General features: G+C 34.3%; 1 protein-coding gene across 1 annotated transcript; it reads right to left on the reverse strand.

The window, feature by feature from the left end:
- Positions 1–328: 328 nt before the first annotated feature.
- Positions 329–1,216, reverse strand: LOC21409211 (E3 ubiquitin-protein ligase RHA2A). The gene has a single exon (XM_024162558.1). It carries the CDS (start codon positions 1,197–1,199, stop codon positions 624–626), a length of 576 nt encoding a protein of 191 aa, XP_024018326.1. The 5' UTR covers positions 1,200–1,216; the 3' UTR covers positions 329–623.
- Between the last annotated feature and the right edge of the window lie 17,800 nt (positions 1,217–19,016).

Here is a 19,016-nt window from a genome sequence, read left to right on the forward strand (position 1 = left end):
GATAAAATGTGCCTTAAATCTCCCAACATGTGATTTTACACATATACCCTAAAAACATGGGCCACGTGATATCTCACGTGCATTGTGCAGTTACTTTTTAGACAGCATCTGGCGGAATCACTACATTGCACCATTTTAAATATTTTAGGGTTCGTTTCGTCAAAAAAAAGGTTTGGGGACCAAACTGTCACCTTTTAAAGAGTTTAGGGACCATTCGTGTAATTTACCGTTTTTGTTAGTATACTATTCATTCAATTTAGGAGCTGCCAAACCACAAACAAAAATATTCCCTCGGATTTGAAGAAGGAATGAATAAGAGAATATTTGGTACACAAATAATAGTATCCTTACACGATCAGCAAACAAAAATTATATTATCCTTACTAACCAATTATTACTAGCAAAAGATGAGTGTAGATGGAAACTTTGATACACTTTTCCCTTTTTCTGCTTCCGCAGATAAAGGAAAAGTCCTCTCCCTCTTTCTTTTTTGTAAATCAAAAGAAAGAAAGAATTCCACCATCTTCCTAAGCCCACTCAATTTATTACATTACATATACTACATACGTTTGTTTGTTCTTATTGCATATCAACTACACACGTGCGACTCTAATTTGTATTAATCACCGCAGCCACCATGAATCACGTTCATCATCATTAGAACCGAAAGAGCAAAACTTGAAGAAGAGAACTTCAACTCCAAAATCCGCTACGCCGGCGGCCGCGGCGGCGGCAGCATTGAGCGGCGGAGCAGCTAGAGAGCCACGGCAAAGGGGACATGTCTTGTGTTTAAATTGAACCCATCTTTCTAAGCAGAGCAGGTGAAAAACGTGGGAACATCTCAGCTCTCCTATTTCCTCTCCCTCTTGAACCTGGCCGAGGCAAACCGCGCACTGCTCTGCATTTTCTGCGGAGCATTGCTCTCCTTCCATGGGATTGCGCTCGTACCGGGTTATTCGGATGAGTTCCCCGGTGCCGGTTTTCTGAATGTTGTCGTAGAGGCGATCAGGAGCAGAGAAAGAAAACGGGTTGTAGAGGAGGGTGTCAAAGGCCCATTTCAGGTTGGTTAGAGTTGGAGCCATGTAATTCCATATGGTTAAGGGAAGAGTAGAAGTACTGGTCTTGAGCTTGAGAAAGCTGTCACATAGAAATTGAAGGGAAAAGCAAGTTAGAATGTAGAACATTTGTGAGGGACTCATTTCTTTTTTCCTTATATTGACTTTACTCTTGTGGGAACCCAAGGGTGAGGTATTTATAGACCCGGGGTTGGAGGGAACGTTGGAAATAATGGTGAGAAAATTATTCAACTTATCTTAGAGTTAATGAGTCTGAATTTTTATTTTTTACTTTTTATTAATATTTTTTTTAATTAATATAGTTATTTAATTAAAAAAGATATTAATTAAAAATAAAGCATAAAAATCTAGATTCATATATATTTTAAGAGTTATTTATCTCTTTTTTCCCTTTACACTAGCTAGGTGGGCATTGAACTTACTTTCTAGTAATTTGGTAGAAGAGAGATCTTAAGATCTTAATTTTAGACTTTAGAGTACTTAATGGTAACTATTTTTATCTCGTCATATAAACAGTAATTATGATAAATAATAAATAGTTTATTATTATTTTTATTTTTATTATTATTATTTGGAGAAATTTTTAGTAGGGTATGAAAAAAATACCCTATTGGTAGAAAGAAGATAAATTTTAATTCCAAATCCTATCATAATTATGTCAAATGTAGGAAAGTATTACATAATTAAATGAAGATTTAACTGTTCAAAATTACCTTATCGGTGGAGTACTTATCTATATCTTATCATTGAATTCTTCTTAATCTTTTGCTGTAGAAATACGTAGGGAGGATTGTCTTCACAAATTAAATAGATAAAAAAATAGTTAGGGCACGGGCCCCATAATCCAAAAATTTATTAACTATATGTCAGTGTGTCGTTGTACACGTTTGACGTTAGACAAGCCACACATGTTTCAAGAGTTTCATACGCAGATAACAAAGCATTGGCATACGATGCCAATTTTATTTTATCAAGAAAAAGCATTAGTATGACGAAAGCGGAAAGCTACCTGTATGACCAAATTAACCTTAGCTTTTATCTGTATTTTTGTACAGTGAGTTTATATACGGACAGGAACAATGTCAATTCTGTGAGTATATTTTCGTAAAAATACCAAAAATAGGATTAATTAAGAACCGAGCAACTAAATACTAATTGATCATAATTTCTTTTTTAACAAACTTAATTGATCGTAATGAAATGACACAGAAGAAATAGTAATTAATTTAGTAGCCGAGAATTAATGTCGTATCAATATGTGATCTTTGTTCAGCATGTTTCTTATAATATATACAGTATAAGTGACGTAACACAAGACAATTACTTTAAACACTACACATCTTGCTCTAAGAAATACTCTATTTTTCAAATCAGCTCTTATATGACATATGTGTCAAATTCATAAAGAAAGCTAAATTAAATCTTAAATTACACTTTCAGCTGGAAATTGCTACTTGATTGTATCTGACGTACTTGAGAAATTTTGGAGTAAATTATATTAATATTGCTTCAATTTACCATATGTGCTATAAATTAAGTAATTATATTTTGATCAATTCGAGGGCGATGCACGCAGATGTTTGTGGCTAATATAGAAACATGTCACAGATGTTGATCACCTGTTTAATTTTTAATATTTCAAATGGGGTGTAATTAATCACATTTTGTCAGGTTATTTAATGATTCAAACATTAAAGCATGAAAAAAATTAGTTAATAAGTATTTTAATTTTTTAAACTGATATGCCATAGTTTGATTTGTTAGACACCATTTTAAACACTAAAACTAGACAAGTAATCTGAGTCCGTTGTTAAAATATCTATGTGAGAATATTATTTTCAAGTTCGTGAAACATAATGTGGACTGAGGAACGTATGTTTTTGTTGCAGAATATTATTGAGAGTTGTTCTCAGATGCTACTTGCAACGAATTATAAGTCAAAGCTATTATGCAAAGTTTGTTAGAATTTCTTGAGATGTATATAAGGTCTCTCTGATATAAGAAACTAATTATTGCCATCATATAAGTACTATTCATTCTAAAAGTTCGTGACCTGTAAGCTTCGAACTTAGCAAAATAAAAAATAAATAAAGAAAATTGTAAATAGAAATTGTTTTTAGTAGAACAACTAACCCAAATAGAAATTAGAACCTCTCAAGCAAAATAGCAGAAATTAAAACCTACAGTATATGTGGTTATGAGCTCGTTCAACTAATTACTATATATTTCAGATAAAAAGAATTTCCAAGATGGATAAGCATTTTCCGCCAATTGCGTAAAAATTATTCTTTCACGCGGGCTCTTGAAATTAATAGAAAATATTTTAAATACAATTATCTACGTAAGATCATGTTTTAACATACGCTAGGACAGACGTGTTGACTCATTTACTTTTGTATTTGGACATATTGCAACACATATTCTTAGTTACAGTGTGATAATATATGTTAATTGTCAACCAGAAATAGTAAAATCGTTCCACGGAGTCCAAAAAATTAGTATAAAGAAAAAAGATAAAGAAATATAAAAAATAACTCATCTTGCAATTTTCAACTTCAGAAGATTATAGGAGCACTTGAATTCAGTACGCACTTTGAGGTTTTTTTTTTTTTTTTTTTTGAAAAGAAATTGGGAAATATTATTATTCACAAATAACGTAGTAACGAGCAGCATAACTAGTTAATGTATAGGCTACACAATTCTCTTCACGGGGTGTACAACAAACAGAGCCACGAAAAACTTAGAAAAAGACAGCTCTAGTGTCTTGTAGAATACTGGTTTCAAAAATACTTCTTAAAAAAATTAGTGGTCACTATAGTTACGGCTTCAATTAGAACGTTGAAAAGGCAATTTACACATGATGATAATTTGTCGATAAAAAACACAGTACACAGTCGATAATAATAATAATAATAATAATAAAGTGGTGATCATTCGGAATATATAGTATGACAACCTGATTTAAATTTGATATAAAATTGACATGAAATTAACTCGAATTGATTTAGTTTATCAAAGTTTTAATTAAAAAGAAATAAAATGTATATATATATATATATAATTGGTGAAAAGAATAATTTTAACTAAATTAATCTCAAAATGAAAGAAAAAAATTATACTGTATGTTTGACGAACACAACTCATATTGTTGCCTATATAAATCTACACCTCTAAGTCTTACCAATATATAACTATCTCTTTGCTTAAATATATGTATTTGATACTTCTAAACCATAAACAATGAAAAAAATCACACTCAAGGTCAAAATTAATTGATATATTTCTTTTAAACAATATATATATATATATACATATATTTAACTTTTACAGTACATAGGGCATGTTTAATAACTAGGAATTCAAAATTATAAAAGGAAATTGAGTAGATTTCTGAGTCCGAGTAGAGTGTTTATTTTTTTGGAGGCTTCATTTCTATGTACTCTTTTCCAAAAACAAAACGTGTATGGGACTAATTTTTTCTACTATAAGGTCAGGACAATTTTTTTTTAGCATAATAAGGACCAATGAAGTCTAGGAAAATGTTACACATAAGCATAATTTTTTCTGTAATATTATATCTGATTTGGACGAAATATTAAACATCATTGGGGACTTTACTTCTTTGGTTTGAATGAGTGTGACATATTATATATGCTGCGATATATACAAAAGACTCTGAATGTGAACTCCATGATTTATATATTTCACTTGTCGACGTACGTAATGTTTCAATATGGTTGGACAAGAATCCTTTTTTTGTTAATAAATTGGACAAGAATACGTATGATAAAATATCTCTTCTGTTCCACATAATAATAATAATAATAATAATAATAATAATAATAATAATAATAATAATAATAATGATGATGATAATAATGATAATGAAAATTGAAAGCGATGGAAAAAAAAATAGAAAGAAAGAAAGACGAGATCCATTGACAGTTTCGTAAAACATGCAGGCTTGGGAAGAGGACCACAAAGCTTTATAAGCTTTGTTGGGTACGGAATATTCCTCAACTACTCTAATTTTGTTGCTTTCTGGAAAAAGTCCAGCAACTTAGAAGACACACAATTTCCCTAAATTTCCCATCTTAATTTTCTTTTCTAAATTATTTTCTAAGGAAAATTATAGTAAATATCATATTTTTTAAAACTAAATTAAGTAAATAGTAGATTTTAAAATTATTTGAAGTAAATGTCAGTTTATATGTGTAAATGATTCATTTACGACAGTAAAAAACTAACTTATGTAGTAAAAAAAATTTTGTTTACGTCGGAATTTTTTTTTTTTTTTTACCAATCATAACAGAAAATTTACATGAAAAAATGTTTTTACTAGCCGTAAATGAACCATTTACACGGCAAATGATTCATTTACAACGTAAATTGTGACAATTTATATCAAATAATAATAATAATAATAATAATTGCACACAAACGTAAAAAAAAAAAAAACAAAAAAAAATCTAGACAAAGATAGACCATTGCATCCGATGAAAAAAAAAATCCAGTAATTGTCATGTTGCTAATAAGAACAAAGGAAAACAAAAAAGGGAAACTAGTAATTCGATCCATTAAATTGTGAAATGAACATTGAGAAAACAATTAAAGGGTAGAGATTTTTTTTTTTTTATGAGGGAAATAAAGCCTAGAGAAGTTGGTACAAGTTGTTTAGTTATTATTCCTCCAATTATATATAATCTGCATTCTTCAGAGTCTTTGCTATTAACTTCAGAGCTTTCCTGCGCCTCATCTCTATCCTTGTGCTCTCAGTTCTTCCAATTTTGACATACAGATTTTTACTCCTCAAAGCTCTCAATTTACCCTTCAGATTTCCCATCAACTTGACTAAACCTCTAAACAGTACCATTCTAACTAAAACCTGCAAAAATATTACATAACACATGACATGCATAAATGTTGTAACTAGTCAGATATATATGTTTTCTGATCTTTACATTCGTATATAAATAATAAATTTTAAAATAATTGTTATAGAAAGTTAGAAAAGATGATGAGGAGGTACAATCTACGTGCCGATGGACTGATCAAGAAGAAGAAGAAGATGTTAACAATGTCAAGTGCTTGTACCTCTGGACCCTTTTGTTAAAGCAGATATCATGCAAAATAAAAGTTTAGCATTTATAGAAATTAGATTTCTCTATGAAATTAAGCATTGGATTAGATATGGGAACAAAGCAATTTAAATACCATACATACATACATATATATATATAGATTGGCAAGAATGAAATAATTTATTGAGTCACAGGAGGCTCTAAGATTAATTTAATTGTCTAGCCGTGGCTCATAATAAGCACATATATTAATTATATTTTATGTACGGAGGTTCATTTCTTTGTGCATGCGTTCTTCTGGAATCCCTTCATTGAACTTATTCACGGGATTCACTGTTACATTACTAGCTAGGCACGTTGACTTCATATTTAGGTCTTGTTCGCTTCGCGGATTCGAGTTGAGGTGTGACATTTTTTAAAAGTTTTTAACTGTAGCAGAAAAAGTTAAATGTAACATTTTTTTAGAGCTTTTAACTATATAAACTTAGAGCTCAAAACTCAAATCGAAGCGAGGGCCCGTTCACTTCGCTTATTCGAGTTTGTAATTCGAGTTGAGATGTGATTTTGTGTGAGAGCTTTTTACTGTAGCAAAAAAGTTAGATGTGACTGTTTCTGAGAGCTTTTTACTATAGCAAAACTCGAATCGGCGAAATGAACGGGGCTGCTTTATTCTTGATTATTGTCGTATATATAATCATAGTCCACGTGAATTTATTTATGCATGTGTAAAGATTAACTAAACAAACTCATAATAATGTTGTGTAGCAAATTAACTTGATCTAGAATTGTTCTTTCTCATATATCATGGAATTCTGTCTAGAATTGTTCTTTCTCATATCTTGAAATAAGGTCACCATATTATATGGTTTATATATATGGGTGAGTTTTTAATAGTTATATTTCTATTAATGATTATGTCTAAATATAAAAATTTAATGATGTGGCATGATAAGAATCTAATTTCATTAATAGTCCTTAATTTTTTTGTCAACTACTCAATTTACTATAACCATCTCATTAATATATTATGACTAAAACAATAATACCCATTAATAGATAAATTTTGAAGTAACCACAATTTTCTTACAAAGCTCTACCCACCCAAACTCTCCGATACCGCTAGACTAAACGATCTTAGGCATATATAACATTACATGGGCAAAATAAAATATCTAGACATAACAAACTCGAAAATGAGATATTCAAGTCAATCTGCAAATTAAATAGAAATTTTTTTAAAAAAAGTCATTAAGTACTATATATCTCCATAAAAAGAGCTGAATTTTTTTTTTTTTTTTTGAATTGAAGACTAATAATACCCAAGAGACCAACCTCATTAGCAACACGGAAGGAAGGTCAAACATTTCTGCGATGATAAAAAAATCAGTATAAATGTTCTAAATTAGGGGCATGTACGCATCATCTATAAACATAAATGGACTACCAAATGGATTATGGGCCAGAAAAATCTGTAATATTATATCTGATTTGGACGAAATATTAAACATCATTGGGGACTTTATTTCTTTGGTTTGAATGAGTGTGACATATTATATATGCTGCGATATATACAAAAGGCTGTGCATGTGAACTCCATCATTTTTATATTTCACTTGTCGGCGTACGTAATGTTTCAATATGGTTGGACAAGAATCCTTTTTTGTTAATAGATTGGACAATAATACGTATGATAAAATATCTCTTCTGTTCCACAAAATAATAATAATAATAATAATAATAATAATGATAATAATAATAATGATAATGATGATAATGAAAATTGAAAGCTAAGGAAAAAAAATAGAAACAAAGAAAGACGAGATCCATTGACAGTTTCGTAAAACATGCAGGCTGGGAAGAGGACCACAGAGCTTTATAAGCTTTGTTGGGTACGGAATATTCCTCAACTACTCTAATTTTGTTGCTTTGTGGAAAAAGTCCAGCAACTTAGGCCTTAGGCCTCGTTCACTTCGCGGATTCGAGTTTTCAATTCGAGCTGAGATGTGACATTTTCTGAGAGCTTTTTACTGCAGTAGAAAAAGTTAGATGTGACATTTTTTTAGAGTTTTTTACTGTAGAAACCTAAAACTGAAAACTCGAATCAGTGAAATGAACGAGGCCTTAGAAGACACACAATTTCCCTAAATTTCCCATCTTAATTTTCTTTTCTAAATTTAGACCGACGTCGTTGTCCGACCTGACCTAGTAACTTAATTGGACAAGTATTTTCTAAGGAATATTATAGTAAATATCATATTTTTTAAAACTAAATTAAGTAAATAATATATTTTAAAATTATTTGAAGTAAATATGAGTTTATATGTGTAAATGATTCATTTACGACAGTAAAAAACTAACTTATGTAGTAAAAAAAAATTTGTTTATGTGGGAATTTTTTTTTTACCAGTCATAACAGAAAATTTACATGAAAAAATGTTAGCCGTAATAAATCATTTGCACGATAAATGATTCATTTACAACGTAAATTGTGACAATTTATTTTAAATTATTTTAAAATATGCTATTTATTTAATTTACTATTATGTGTTTACTATACTCTCCATGTTCTAATTCATTCGTGAAAAAATTAGGCCCAATACCACTTTTGCAACCCATTCATGCAACAATACCACTTTCTAAAGATTATCTGATCCCATTCATGCAACAATATCACTTTTTAAAGATTATCTGCTTCCTTTCACATATGTCTAAAATGGAAATCTTGCCGTCAATGAGTGTCCTTCTCAACGCTGAACATTGTCTTCCGCCGTCAGACATCAGAGCTTCATCAAAGCAAGATCGCGACAGGACTGCTCGGATGTAGTTCTCTAATACGACCCAGCCCAACTCAATGGTGTTACCTGAGGTAACCCCTCATCCACTACCGACTCAAGAGAAGACCTAGCCCATGACTACCCCAAAAGGCCCAACCCGAGTTAGAAGGCCACCAACATGGCTAGAAAATTATGTCGTTTGAAGGGAGAATTGTCGTTGGGAGGTTGAGCTGTTAGAGCAACCTCAAGAGTGATAAAAGGACTCTTGCTTTCTGTTTTCTTCTTGTTTTCATTTTGCTTGTAACCAATTTCTGTTACGGTTAGCCTTACCTCTCGCTTGGGTATTATCGAGGCAAGGTATATGAGATTGTGTGTGGAATACTGTTGGTATGAATGATTCAATAGATTTTTCTCCTCTCAATTTCTTTAACTCTATTCTTCTTCCTTCCTCTTCTGTTCTTTCTTTGTTCTGATCTGCTATTTCTGGAGCTGGCACTCGCTCGAAGAGTGTGAGATTTGAGACTGACCTTCTTTGTTGCAGGGAAGTCGTATCATTGTTGCTTTCATTGACTCTTTCATGGCTGATTCGGATGTTCTCACGGCAGTAAAGGCATTGCAGGCACAGTTCGAGGGCCAAACGGTATCCATCCATAAGACTTTGCAACAATATATGACCACGGTTGACACTCGTCTTGAAGATCTGCGTTCACAAATTCAAGGATCTCCGGAAGCTTTCACCGATTCTTCGGCTCCACTTCCTATCGCTCCGCCGTTTGGGAGACTGTCTGGCGGTGGTGCAAAACTTCCCCCTGTGCTCCGCTCCATGAAAATGGAGGTTCCCAAATTCGATGGTTCTGATCCAGCGGGCTGGGTGTTTCGCATTGAGGAATTCTTCGATTTTCACGGTACTCCGGACCCTCTCCGGCTTTGAATCGTCTCCTTTCATATGGAGGGGAGCGATGCTACCTGGTACCAATGGATGAAGGCTAATCAGTTGCTGACGACGTGGAAGGAATTTCTGCTCAGTCTGAAGCATCGCTTCGGTGCCTCTTTATATGAGGACCATCAATGTAATCTTTCCAAACTCACGCAATCATCCTATGTCGCTGAATTTCAATCTGCCTTTGAGGATTTGATAAATAAGGTTACTGGAATATCTGAACCTTTATTGATTAGTTTTTTTATTACCAGTTTAAAACCGGACATTCGTTGAGAATTATTATTTTCTCGCCCATCATCCCTGATGGAGGCCTTTGCACTAGCACGTGCTTGGCCCAAATGGACCCCCTCATCGAACTCCCCTCCGGTTAACCACTTTATGACCAAAACAACCAATTTCACTCCTACAGCCCAACCGATCCCACCATCGAATACTCATCCCCATCCTCGCTCCCAATCCACAAACCTGCCCCCAACCAACCAACAATCGTTACCCCCCTTATTACCGACCCCAAACTTACCAATTCGTCGTCTCACTCCAGCCGAATTACGGGAAAAATGAGAAAAGGGATTGTGTTATAACTGTGACCAGAAATACAGCGTGAATCACCGTTGTCGCAGCAAGCTCCTCCTCCTTTTGGGTACCGATGATGCAAAGTTGGAAGCTTCTTAGGACTCGGCCCTTTCACAGGAGTGTGAGGACGTAGTTGCAGGTGATATTTCCAGCTTGAATGCATTGGCTGGACAGGTTAATCCTCGGTCTCTTCGGCTACTTGGTGAGATTGCCTCTCACCGCTTTCAGGTTCTCATTGACAGCGGAAGTACTCACAACTTTATCAAACCGGCCTTGGCTGAACGTTTGGGTCTCTCCATACAAGCCACAACCAGCTTCTGAGTTTACATTGGCAATGGGGATTTTCTGGTTTGCCAATTTGTTTGTCCTAATGTGTCCTTGTCTATACAAGGGAATGTATTTCTCGTAGACCTTTACATTTTACAGATTGAAGGGCCCGATGTCATTTTAGGCATTCAATGGCTTCAGAAGTTGGGCCGTGTTGCCCATGACTACTCGGTTCTTTCCATGGAATTTTGATGGGAAGGGAAGCAGGTGGTCCTTCGTGGTGATTTCACCAATCTCCCTGGGTTGATTTCCCTACGCTAGTTTCAAGCTTTGGTCCAGAGTGCTACGGTCCATAGCCTCTTTGAACTTCAATCTATTTCGATGGATGCTGCCTTCGATGAAACCGCTGCCCAGGAGCCTTCAGCGCTCGAGTTTCCCACCACCCTACCCGAGTCCATCACATCCCTCCTCTAACGTTATGGTATTTTGTTTGCCCCCCCCCCCACGGGTCTCCCACCTCACAGAGTTATTGATCATAAAATACACTTGTTCCCCAACTCTAAACCAGTTAATGTGTGGCCTTACCGGTATCCGCATTTCCGAAAGACGGAAATGGAGAAGATGAATCAGGAGATGTTAATACAGGGTATAATCAAGCCAAGACAAAGCCCTTTCTCATCCCCGGTGTTGTTGGTTAAAAAGAAGGATAGTTTGTATCGTTTTTGTGTCAACTACCGAGCCTTAAACGCTATGATTATTAAGGATAAATTCCCCATCCCCACGATTGATGAGTTACTGGACGAGCTAAGGGGTGCAACAGTATTAAGCAAGCTGGACTTGAGGGCTGGTTACCATCAAATTCGGGTACACACAAGGGACACGTACAAAACAGCGTTTTGAACTCATGATGGTCATTATGAGTTCCTTGTCATGCCTTTCGGCTTGACCAACGCTCCGTCCACTTTTCAAGCAACCACGAATCAGATTTTTGCCTCCTTCCTGTGCAAATTTGTGATCGTCTTCTTTGATGATATCCTCGTGTACAGTTCTACCGTGGCTGACCATGTCTCGCATCTCGAACAGGTGTTGTTCTGCTTACATTCCCATCAATTTTTCATCAAGCTTTCGAAGTGTCTATTCTGCCAAGACACCATTGACTATTTAGGTCACATAGCTTCAGCCCGTGGAGTTCAAGCTGATCCTCAAAAGCTTGAGGCAATGGTAGCCTGGCCACTGTCGAGAATTGTGAAGCAGTTACGAGGATTTATAGGTTTGACTGGATACTATAGGCGTTTCATCCGTGGCTACGCGACGATCGCGGCCCCCCTTACGGATTTATTGTGCAAAGAGTCCTTCAATTGGACCCCAGCCGCATCAGAAGCTTTTACCACCCTGAAACGGGCCATGGTGGAGGCGCCTGTTTTGTGCTTACCTAATTTCGACTTGGACTTTGTCATTGAGACCGATGCGTACAATGTCAGCATTGGCGATGTTCTTATGCAATCTGATCACCCCATTTCTTATTTCAGTAAGAAATTAGGCCCCAAACTGCGCGCTGCATCCACATACCTTAAGGAGTTACATGCCATTACTGCGGCTGTACAAAAATGGAGGCAATACCTTCTTTGCCATTTCTTTGTCATCCGCACCGACCATAAGAGTATTAAAGAACTCTTTCAGCAAGTTGTAAACACCCCGGACCAGCAAGTTTACATCCGGAAGCTATTAGGCTACCATTTCCATATTAAGTACAAGGGTGGTAGTACTAATCAGACCGCGGATGCCTTGTCTCGAGTGCATGAGGAACCTTCCAATACCATCTTCGATGCCCCATCTTCTTGTTTAGCACTGGCCTGCCACCCTTCGTGCGATCTTTTGGTGACTCTCCGCATTGAAAACTCCACCCTGCCTGACTTAGTACAACTCCATCGCCAGTTTACCGCTGGAACACTATCCTCGGACTACTCGGTCGTGGGTGGGCTACTCTGTTTTCGCCATAGGTATGTCTTTAGTCCTAACTCATCCTTGAAGTTAGCCTTGCTTCACGAGTTTCATGACACGCCGCTCGCGGGCCATGGTGGCATCAAGCGGACGTTGGTGTGACTCTCTTCGTGTTTTTATTGGCCTTATATGCGCAAAGATGTGGAGAGCTACGTAGCAGCCTGCTTCATCTGTTAACAAATCAAACACTCTACTCAGGCACCAGCGGGGTTACTCCAGCCGCTGCCAATCCCGACTGTGGTATGGGATGATATCACGATGGACTTTATTACATGCCTACCATCCTCACGCGGATTCACCGTTATTCTTGTGGCTGTTGACAGACTAACCAAGTCGGTTAATTTCAGCCCAGTTCCATCTCAGTTCACAGCTATGAAGACCGCGGACTTGTTTGTCGACATGGTGGTGAAACTCCATGGTTTTCCCAGCTCTATCATTTCAGATCGTGACCCTGTTTTCACGAGTCATTTCTGGCAGAAACTCTTTGAACTAAACGGGACATCGTTACGTCACAGTACCGCATATCACCCACAAACCGACGGGTAATCGGAGGTAGTGAATCGCGGGCTTGAACAATATTTATGCACTTTTACTCAGGAGAAGCCATGGGCTTGGTCTCGCTTCTGGGATGAACTGAATTTTGCTACAACTCGAGCTATCACAACGGCTTGAAGATGTCCCCCTTTCAGGCTTTGTATGGCCGTCTGCCGCCCATTATCCCAGCTTACTCAAGGGGCTCTACTTCAATCCAAGCGCTTGATGAGGCTCTCTCGGACCGTGACCTCCTCCTGCAGACTTTGAAGGACAACCTACTCCAGGCTTAGCACCGCATGGTCCAAAAGGCAAATGCTCACTGTCGGGAGCTTCAGTTGGCGGTTGGCGACAAAGTGTTGGTTCATCTTCAGCCCTATCGACAGATCACCGCGGCTCGCAGGGCCTCTCAGAAGTTGAGTAAATGTTTTTATGGCCCTTTTGCTATCCTGGAACGGATAGGTCCTGTGGCATATAAGCTAGATTTGCCTAGTAGTTGTCGCATACATCCCGTCCTCCACGTATCAGCTCTCAAGCCCTACCGCGGCTCCGTTCTTACTGAGGGGTACCCTCTGGCCTTAGACAGTATGGATAATAAGCCCATCTCCTCACCAGCTGTGATCTGTGCCATGCGTACCATTCTTCGGCAAGGCAAGGAGCACCGCCAAGTGCTGGTGCAGTGGACTCACAGTGGGCCTAAGAATGCCACCTGGGAAGACTTTCATGCATTTTGTCGTACGTACCCGGATTTCCACCTTGAGGACAAGGTGGCTTTTAAAGGAGGGGGAATGATACGACCCAGCCCAACTCAATGGTGTTACCTGAGGTAACCCCTCATCCACTACCGACTGAAGAGAAGACCTGACCCAGGACTACCCCAAAAGGCCCAACCCGAGTTAGAAGGCCACCAACATGGCTAGAAAATTATGTCGTTTGAGGGGAGAATTGTCGTTGGGAGGTTTAGCTGTTAGAGCAACCTCGAGAGTGATAAAAGGACTCTTGCTTTCTGTTTTCTTCTTGTTTTCATTTTGCTTGTAACCAATTTCTGTTATGGTTAGCCTTACCTCTCGCTTGGGCATTAGCGAGGCAAGGTATATGAGATTGTGTGTGGAATACTGTTGGTATGAATGATTCAATAGATTTTTCTCCTCTCAATTTCTTTTCCTCTGTTCTTCTTCCTTCCTCTTTTGTTCTTTCTTTCTTCTGATCTGCTGTTTCTGGAGCTGGCACTCGCTCGAAGAGTGTGAGATTTGAGACTGACCTTCTTTGTTGCATGGCAGTCGTATCATTCTCCACCTCCTTGAACGTCGTCTCTTTTGGAATTTAAATATAAGAAGAAGGCCTGTAGCGGGACAACTAAAGTCCCACATTGATAGCTTATAAAGTGGAATAGTACTTTATAAGCCATCACACAAGTTATATGTTTTGTCTAGTGGCAACAAGAATCTCTTTTTTAGGGGTGTTTCAGTGGACGTTATGAGTCAAAATTATAATTTTATATTCTGATTTAAAATTAGTGTTATTCATAATCATAATTTTAGATCTTGATTTAAAATCATTCTTTAGTAAGATCTAAAATAAGTCTTTAGTTTAAGAAGACATTTGGTTTATGTATTCAGAATCATGATTTAGAACCATTTTTGTTTTATGTGTGTTTTTTGTGAGAGAAAAATACTGTAAAGAATCATGAATCATGAATCAAAATCATAGACGAATATAGAAAATAAACGTCCCCTATGATTCAGAATCTGATGTTGTGATATTTTAAATTAAAATCATTTTTAATTTAAGGTGATTTAAATTTCTTATTTTGAATTATTGTTTCAGAATCATATGATTTGAATCATAAATCATTGTTCAGATTTTAGAATTATAATTAGAATTATTCGTATTTGAATTTTTATACCAAACGAACCTTTAATTGTTTATTAAATTTTTAATTTTAAAATTCGGCTTTAAAAAGTACATTAAATATATTTACTTTTTAAATTTTTGAAAGGTTACGGTAAATTTAAAAAAAAAATACAGAAAGGTTACAATTTTCTGATTGAACAGCAGTTACCTTTAAAAGGTGGTATTAAAATGTGTTTATTAATTTTTTTAATTTTAAGTTTAAAATTCAGACTAAAAAATTAAATTTATTTTTTATGTTTCTGAAAGGTTACAATGTAATTTCGTAATTTAAAATTACATAAAGGTTATAACTTTTCTAATTGGATAACAATTATTTCTAAAAGGTGGAATTAAAGGTTGTCATTTAATTATAAATAAGACAAACATGATATGAAGAATTAATAAAAAAATCTCGTTTCCTTTCTTTTCGCAGAAAAAATACGTTCTCTGTTCTAGGTGTCTTTTCACTTTTGCATAATGCAGAAACACATAAAAAGACTTAGGCCCCGTTCATTTCGCTGATTCGAATTTTTAATTTGAGTTGAGATGTGATTTTATATGAGAGTTTTTTACTGTAACAAAAAAATTAGATGTGATTGTTTGTGAGAGTTTTTTACTGTAGCAAAACTCGAATTTTAAACTTGAATCAGCGAAATGAACGAGGTCTTATTATATCCCGGAAGTGATGTGACATTGAAACCCATAAGCAATCTCACAAAGAAAATGGACAAATAATGCTTTAGAGAAAATATATATTTGTTACGTGTTTCAAGTCTTCATAACCAGATTCTTAACAGTCTCTACTGAGCTGGCTTCGACGATGAGAAACCGTAGGCAGCGTTGATGGGGACAGAATGAGGACTATTCCAGATATTTTCAACCTCTGCGCGACGATGATGGATTAGGAGAAGAAACAAAAATTTTGCGTTTTGGCCGGCTTGGTTCGGGGAACGACGAAGAGATAGAGGGGTCAATCGCTGAGAAGAGGATGATGGAGGAAGTCGTCGATGGTCGTGTTGTGTTTTGCAAGCTTTTCCCGGAGTTCCCAAGTCATGTCGTTTTCAAAAAATGGAGAAATGAGACAGCGATGGTGGTCATCAAGGATCGGCAGTTTCGAGCAGACAATGGCGTTCAGGGCAATATGTTAGAATGACTTTCCAACAAAGTGAAATTAACAAAATGACCTTATTCTATTTTTTATGAAGAAAGACATTTACTCATTCTTTGTAAAATGAGGTCATTTTGCAAATAAAAATTGTTGATAAGTTATTTTACTAATAAAACTTTTCAAAAGAGTTATTTTTACAAAGGTCTCTGGCGTTCACGAAGAACTGCTTTTTTTTTTTTTTTTTTTTGTGAATGGAAAAGTAGGAAAAAAAAGAGAGATAGATTTGGTAGTTCTTTTCATCGATAAATTTCAGTTAATCATATCTGTTATTTTCAGATAAACCGTTCTTTTAATCATTAAAAGTAATTTGTTTCAAACTTTTCCAAAAAAATGGTATAATTGAATAACACTATCACATAAGCGATATTTTTCTAATTGATCTTTTTCATATGTGCCTACAATACGTATGAATAATACTATAAAATACCGGTAGACCCACAAATTAAGTCTACCTTTTATGAATAATGATGCTTAGTAATGATTGTGCCTCCAACTCTCTTGTATTTTTATCCATGCATGGAAGACGCTACTAGTACGTAACCAAATTAAAAAATCAAATGTTATCACTCTTTTTCTAATACTCTTTTTAACTTGAGCAAAAAAGGATAGAAATAAAGAAATAAAATCTATTTATATGATTGAAAGTATAGTTTAGTAGAAATTTCACACTCGAATCTATTATATGATAACGAGTTTGAATCCCTTACCGCAAATTAAAAAACAATAAAAATAAAACTTTTTATCTTATCTATAACAATATATAAAAAACGAAAATCGATTGTACGGATTTTGACCAAAACACCACCGTTTTGGTTGAATTCCACTCTTTTTTTTTTTAAGTCTTTCCTTTTATTTATTTGCTTCTTTTTTAAAGTTTATTTATTTCTTTAATTTTGTCTTTTTGACCATTTTTTAAATTTTGTCCTGAAATTTTATTTTATTTTTTGTTTTTGTTCTTTTTGTCTTAAAACTCATTTATTTCTTCAATGCACCGTCTCCCCTTTTTTGTAAGTCCTTCCTTTTTTTTTTGTTTATTCTAAAACTTATTTATTTCTTCAATTTAATTCTTTTATGACCCATTTATATTATTTTTGTCTTGAAATTTTATTTTCTTTTTCGTTTTTGTTTCTTGTGTCCTAGAACTCATTTATTTCTTCATTTTAGTCCTTTATTTGACTCTTTTTTATTTTTATCATGTACTTTATTTTTCGTTTTAGTTTCATTTACCCTAAAACTTATTTATTTCTTCATTTTGATCCTTTTTAAGCCTTTTTTTTTATTTTTTGGCTTTAAACTTTATTTTTTCTATTTGGTCCCTTTTACCTAAATTTTATTTATTTATTTTACTCATATTCTGACCTTTTTTTTTGTGTTCGTCCTATCTTTTTTCTGCTTTAGTTCTTATTATGCTAAAACTTATTTATTTCTTCATTTTGGTCCCTTCCTAACCCTTTTTGTTTTAAGTTTTGCCCTAAAACTTTATTTTTTTTCTCATTTTGAACCCTTTTATCCTAAAATTTATTTATTTCTCCATTTTTGACCCCTTTCGACCCTTTCTTTTAGCTTTTTGCCCTAATGTTTTATTTCTTTTTTTTATTATTTTTTCCTTTTAAGGATTTTATATTCAGATTTTATATGTTTTTAATAATAATACCATAATTAAAACTTAACACATGGATTACTCTCCATGCATATAGCATGTAGAGTCCAACTAGTCTATATATATATATATATATATATATATTAAGAAATGAGAAAGTTTATTTTGAATAGTGCACTTTCAACCAAAACGATGTAATTTTGTTTGAAATTGCACAATTTCCACTCTTTTTTTTAAGTCTTCTATTTCTTTTTTACTTTTCACCCTAAATTTTATTCATTTATTCATTTTAGTCCTTTTAATGTTTTACTTTTTCTTTTTACCCTAAAATTTATTTTTTTATTCTCATTTTGGTTCCTTTTGCATTAAAATTTATTTAATTTTCCATTTGGTTCTTTATTGACAATTTTTCTTTGCTTCTTGCCCAAAAACTTTTTTTTTTCAAGTTCTTTACTTTTTTTTTTTTACTTTTTACCCTAAAACTTATTTATTTCTTCATTTTAGTCCTTTTTTACCTCCTTTTTATTTTTTCCCTGAAGCTTTAATTTTTTTTTTGTTTTGGTTTCTTTTGCCTTAAAACTTATTTATTTCTTCATTTTAGTCATTTTTTACTCTTTTTTTTGTCCTAAAATGTTATTATTCTTTTTTTGCGTTTTGATTGCTTTTACCCTAAAGTTTAGTTATTTCTTCATTTTGATTCTTTTTTTTAACCCTATTTTATTTTTCCCTCAAAATTATTTTTTCATTTTTATTCATTTTGCCCTAAAACCTATTTATATCTTCATTCAGTCTTTTTTGACTTTTTCTTGGCTTCTTGTCCTAAATTTGTTTTTGTTCATTTTGGTTCCTTTTTTGGTGTTTCATATTTAGATTTTATATGTTTTTAATAATAACGTGATAACTAAATTATTACAACTTAACACACAAATTACTTTGGAATTCAACTAGTTTAAATAGAAAAAAAGATAGCTAAGACCTACTTAGAAAATAATAATAACAATAACAATAACAACAACAACAACAACAACAATAATAATAATAATAATAATAATAATAATAATAATAATAATAAGTGAAAATTACACAATCTGACTTTTTTTTAGAGTCAAATT

Source organism: Morus notabilis, unplaced genomic scaffold (genome assembly GCF_000414095.1).
Source record: "Morus notabilis unplaced genomic scaffold, ASM41409v2 Scaffold73, whole genome shotgun sequence".
NCBI lineage: Eukaryota > Viridiplantae > Streptophyta > Magnoliopsida > Rosales > Moraceae > Morus > Morus notabilis.

Bases quoted from the DNA above. Each gene is read 5' to 3' on its own strand.
- LOC21409211 (XM_024162558.1), bottom strand. From the start codon at position 1,199: ATGAGTCCCTCACAAATGTTCTACATTCTAACTTGCTTTTCCCTTCAA.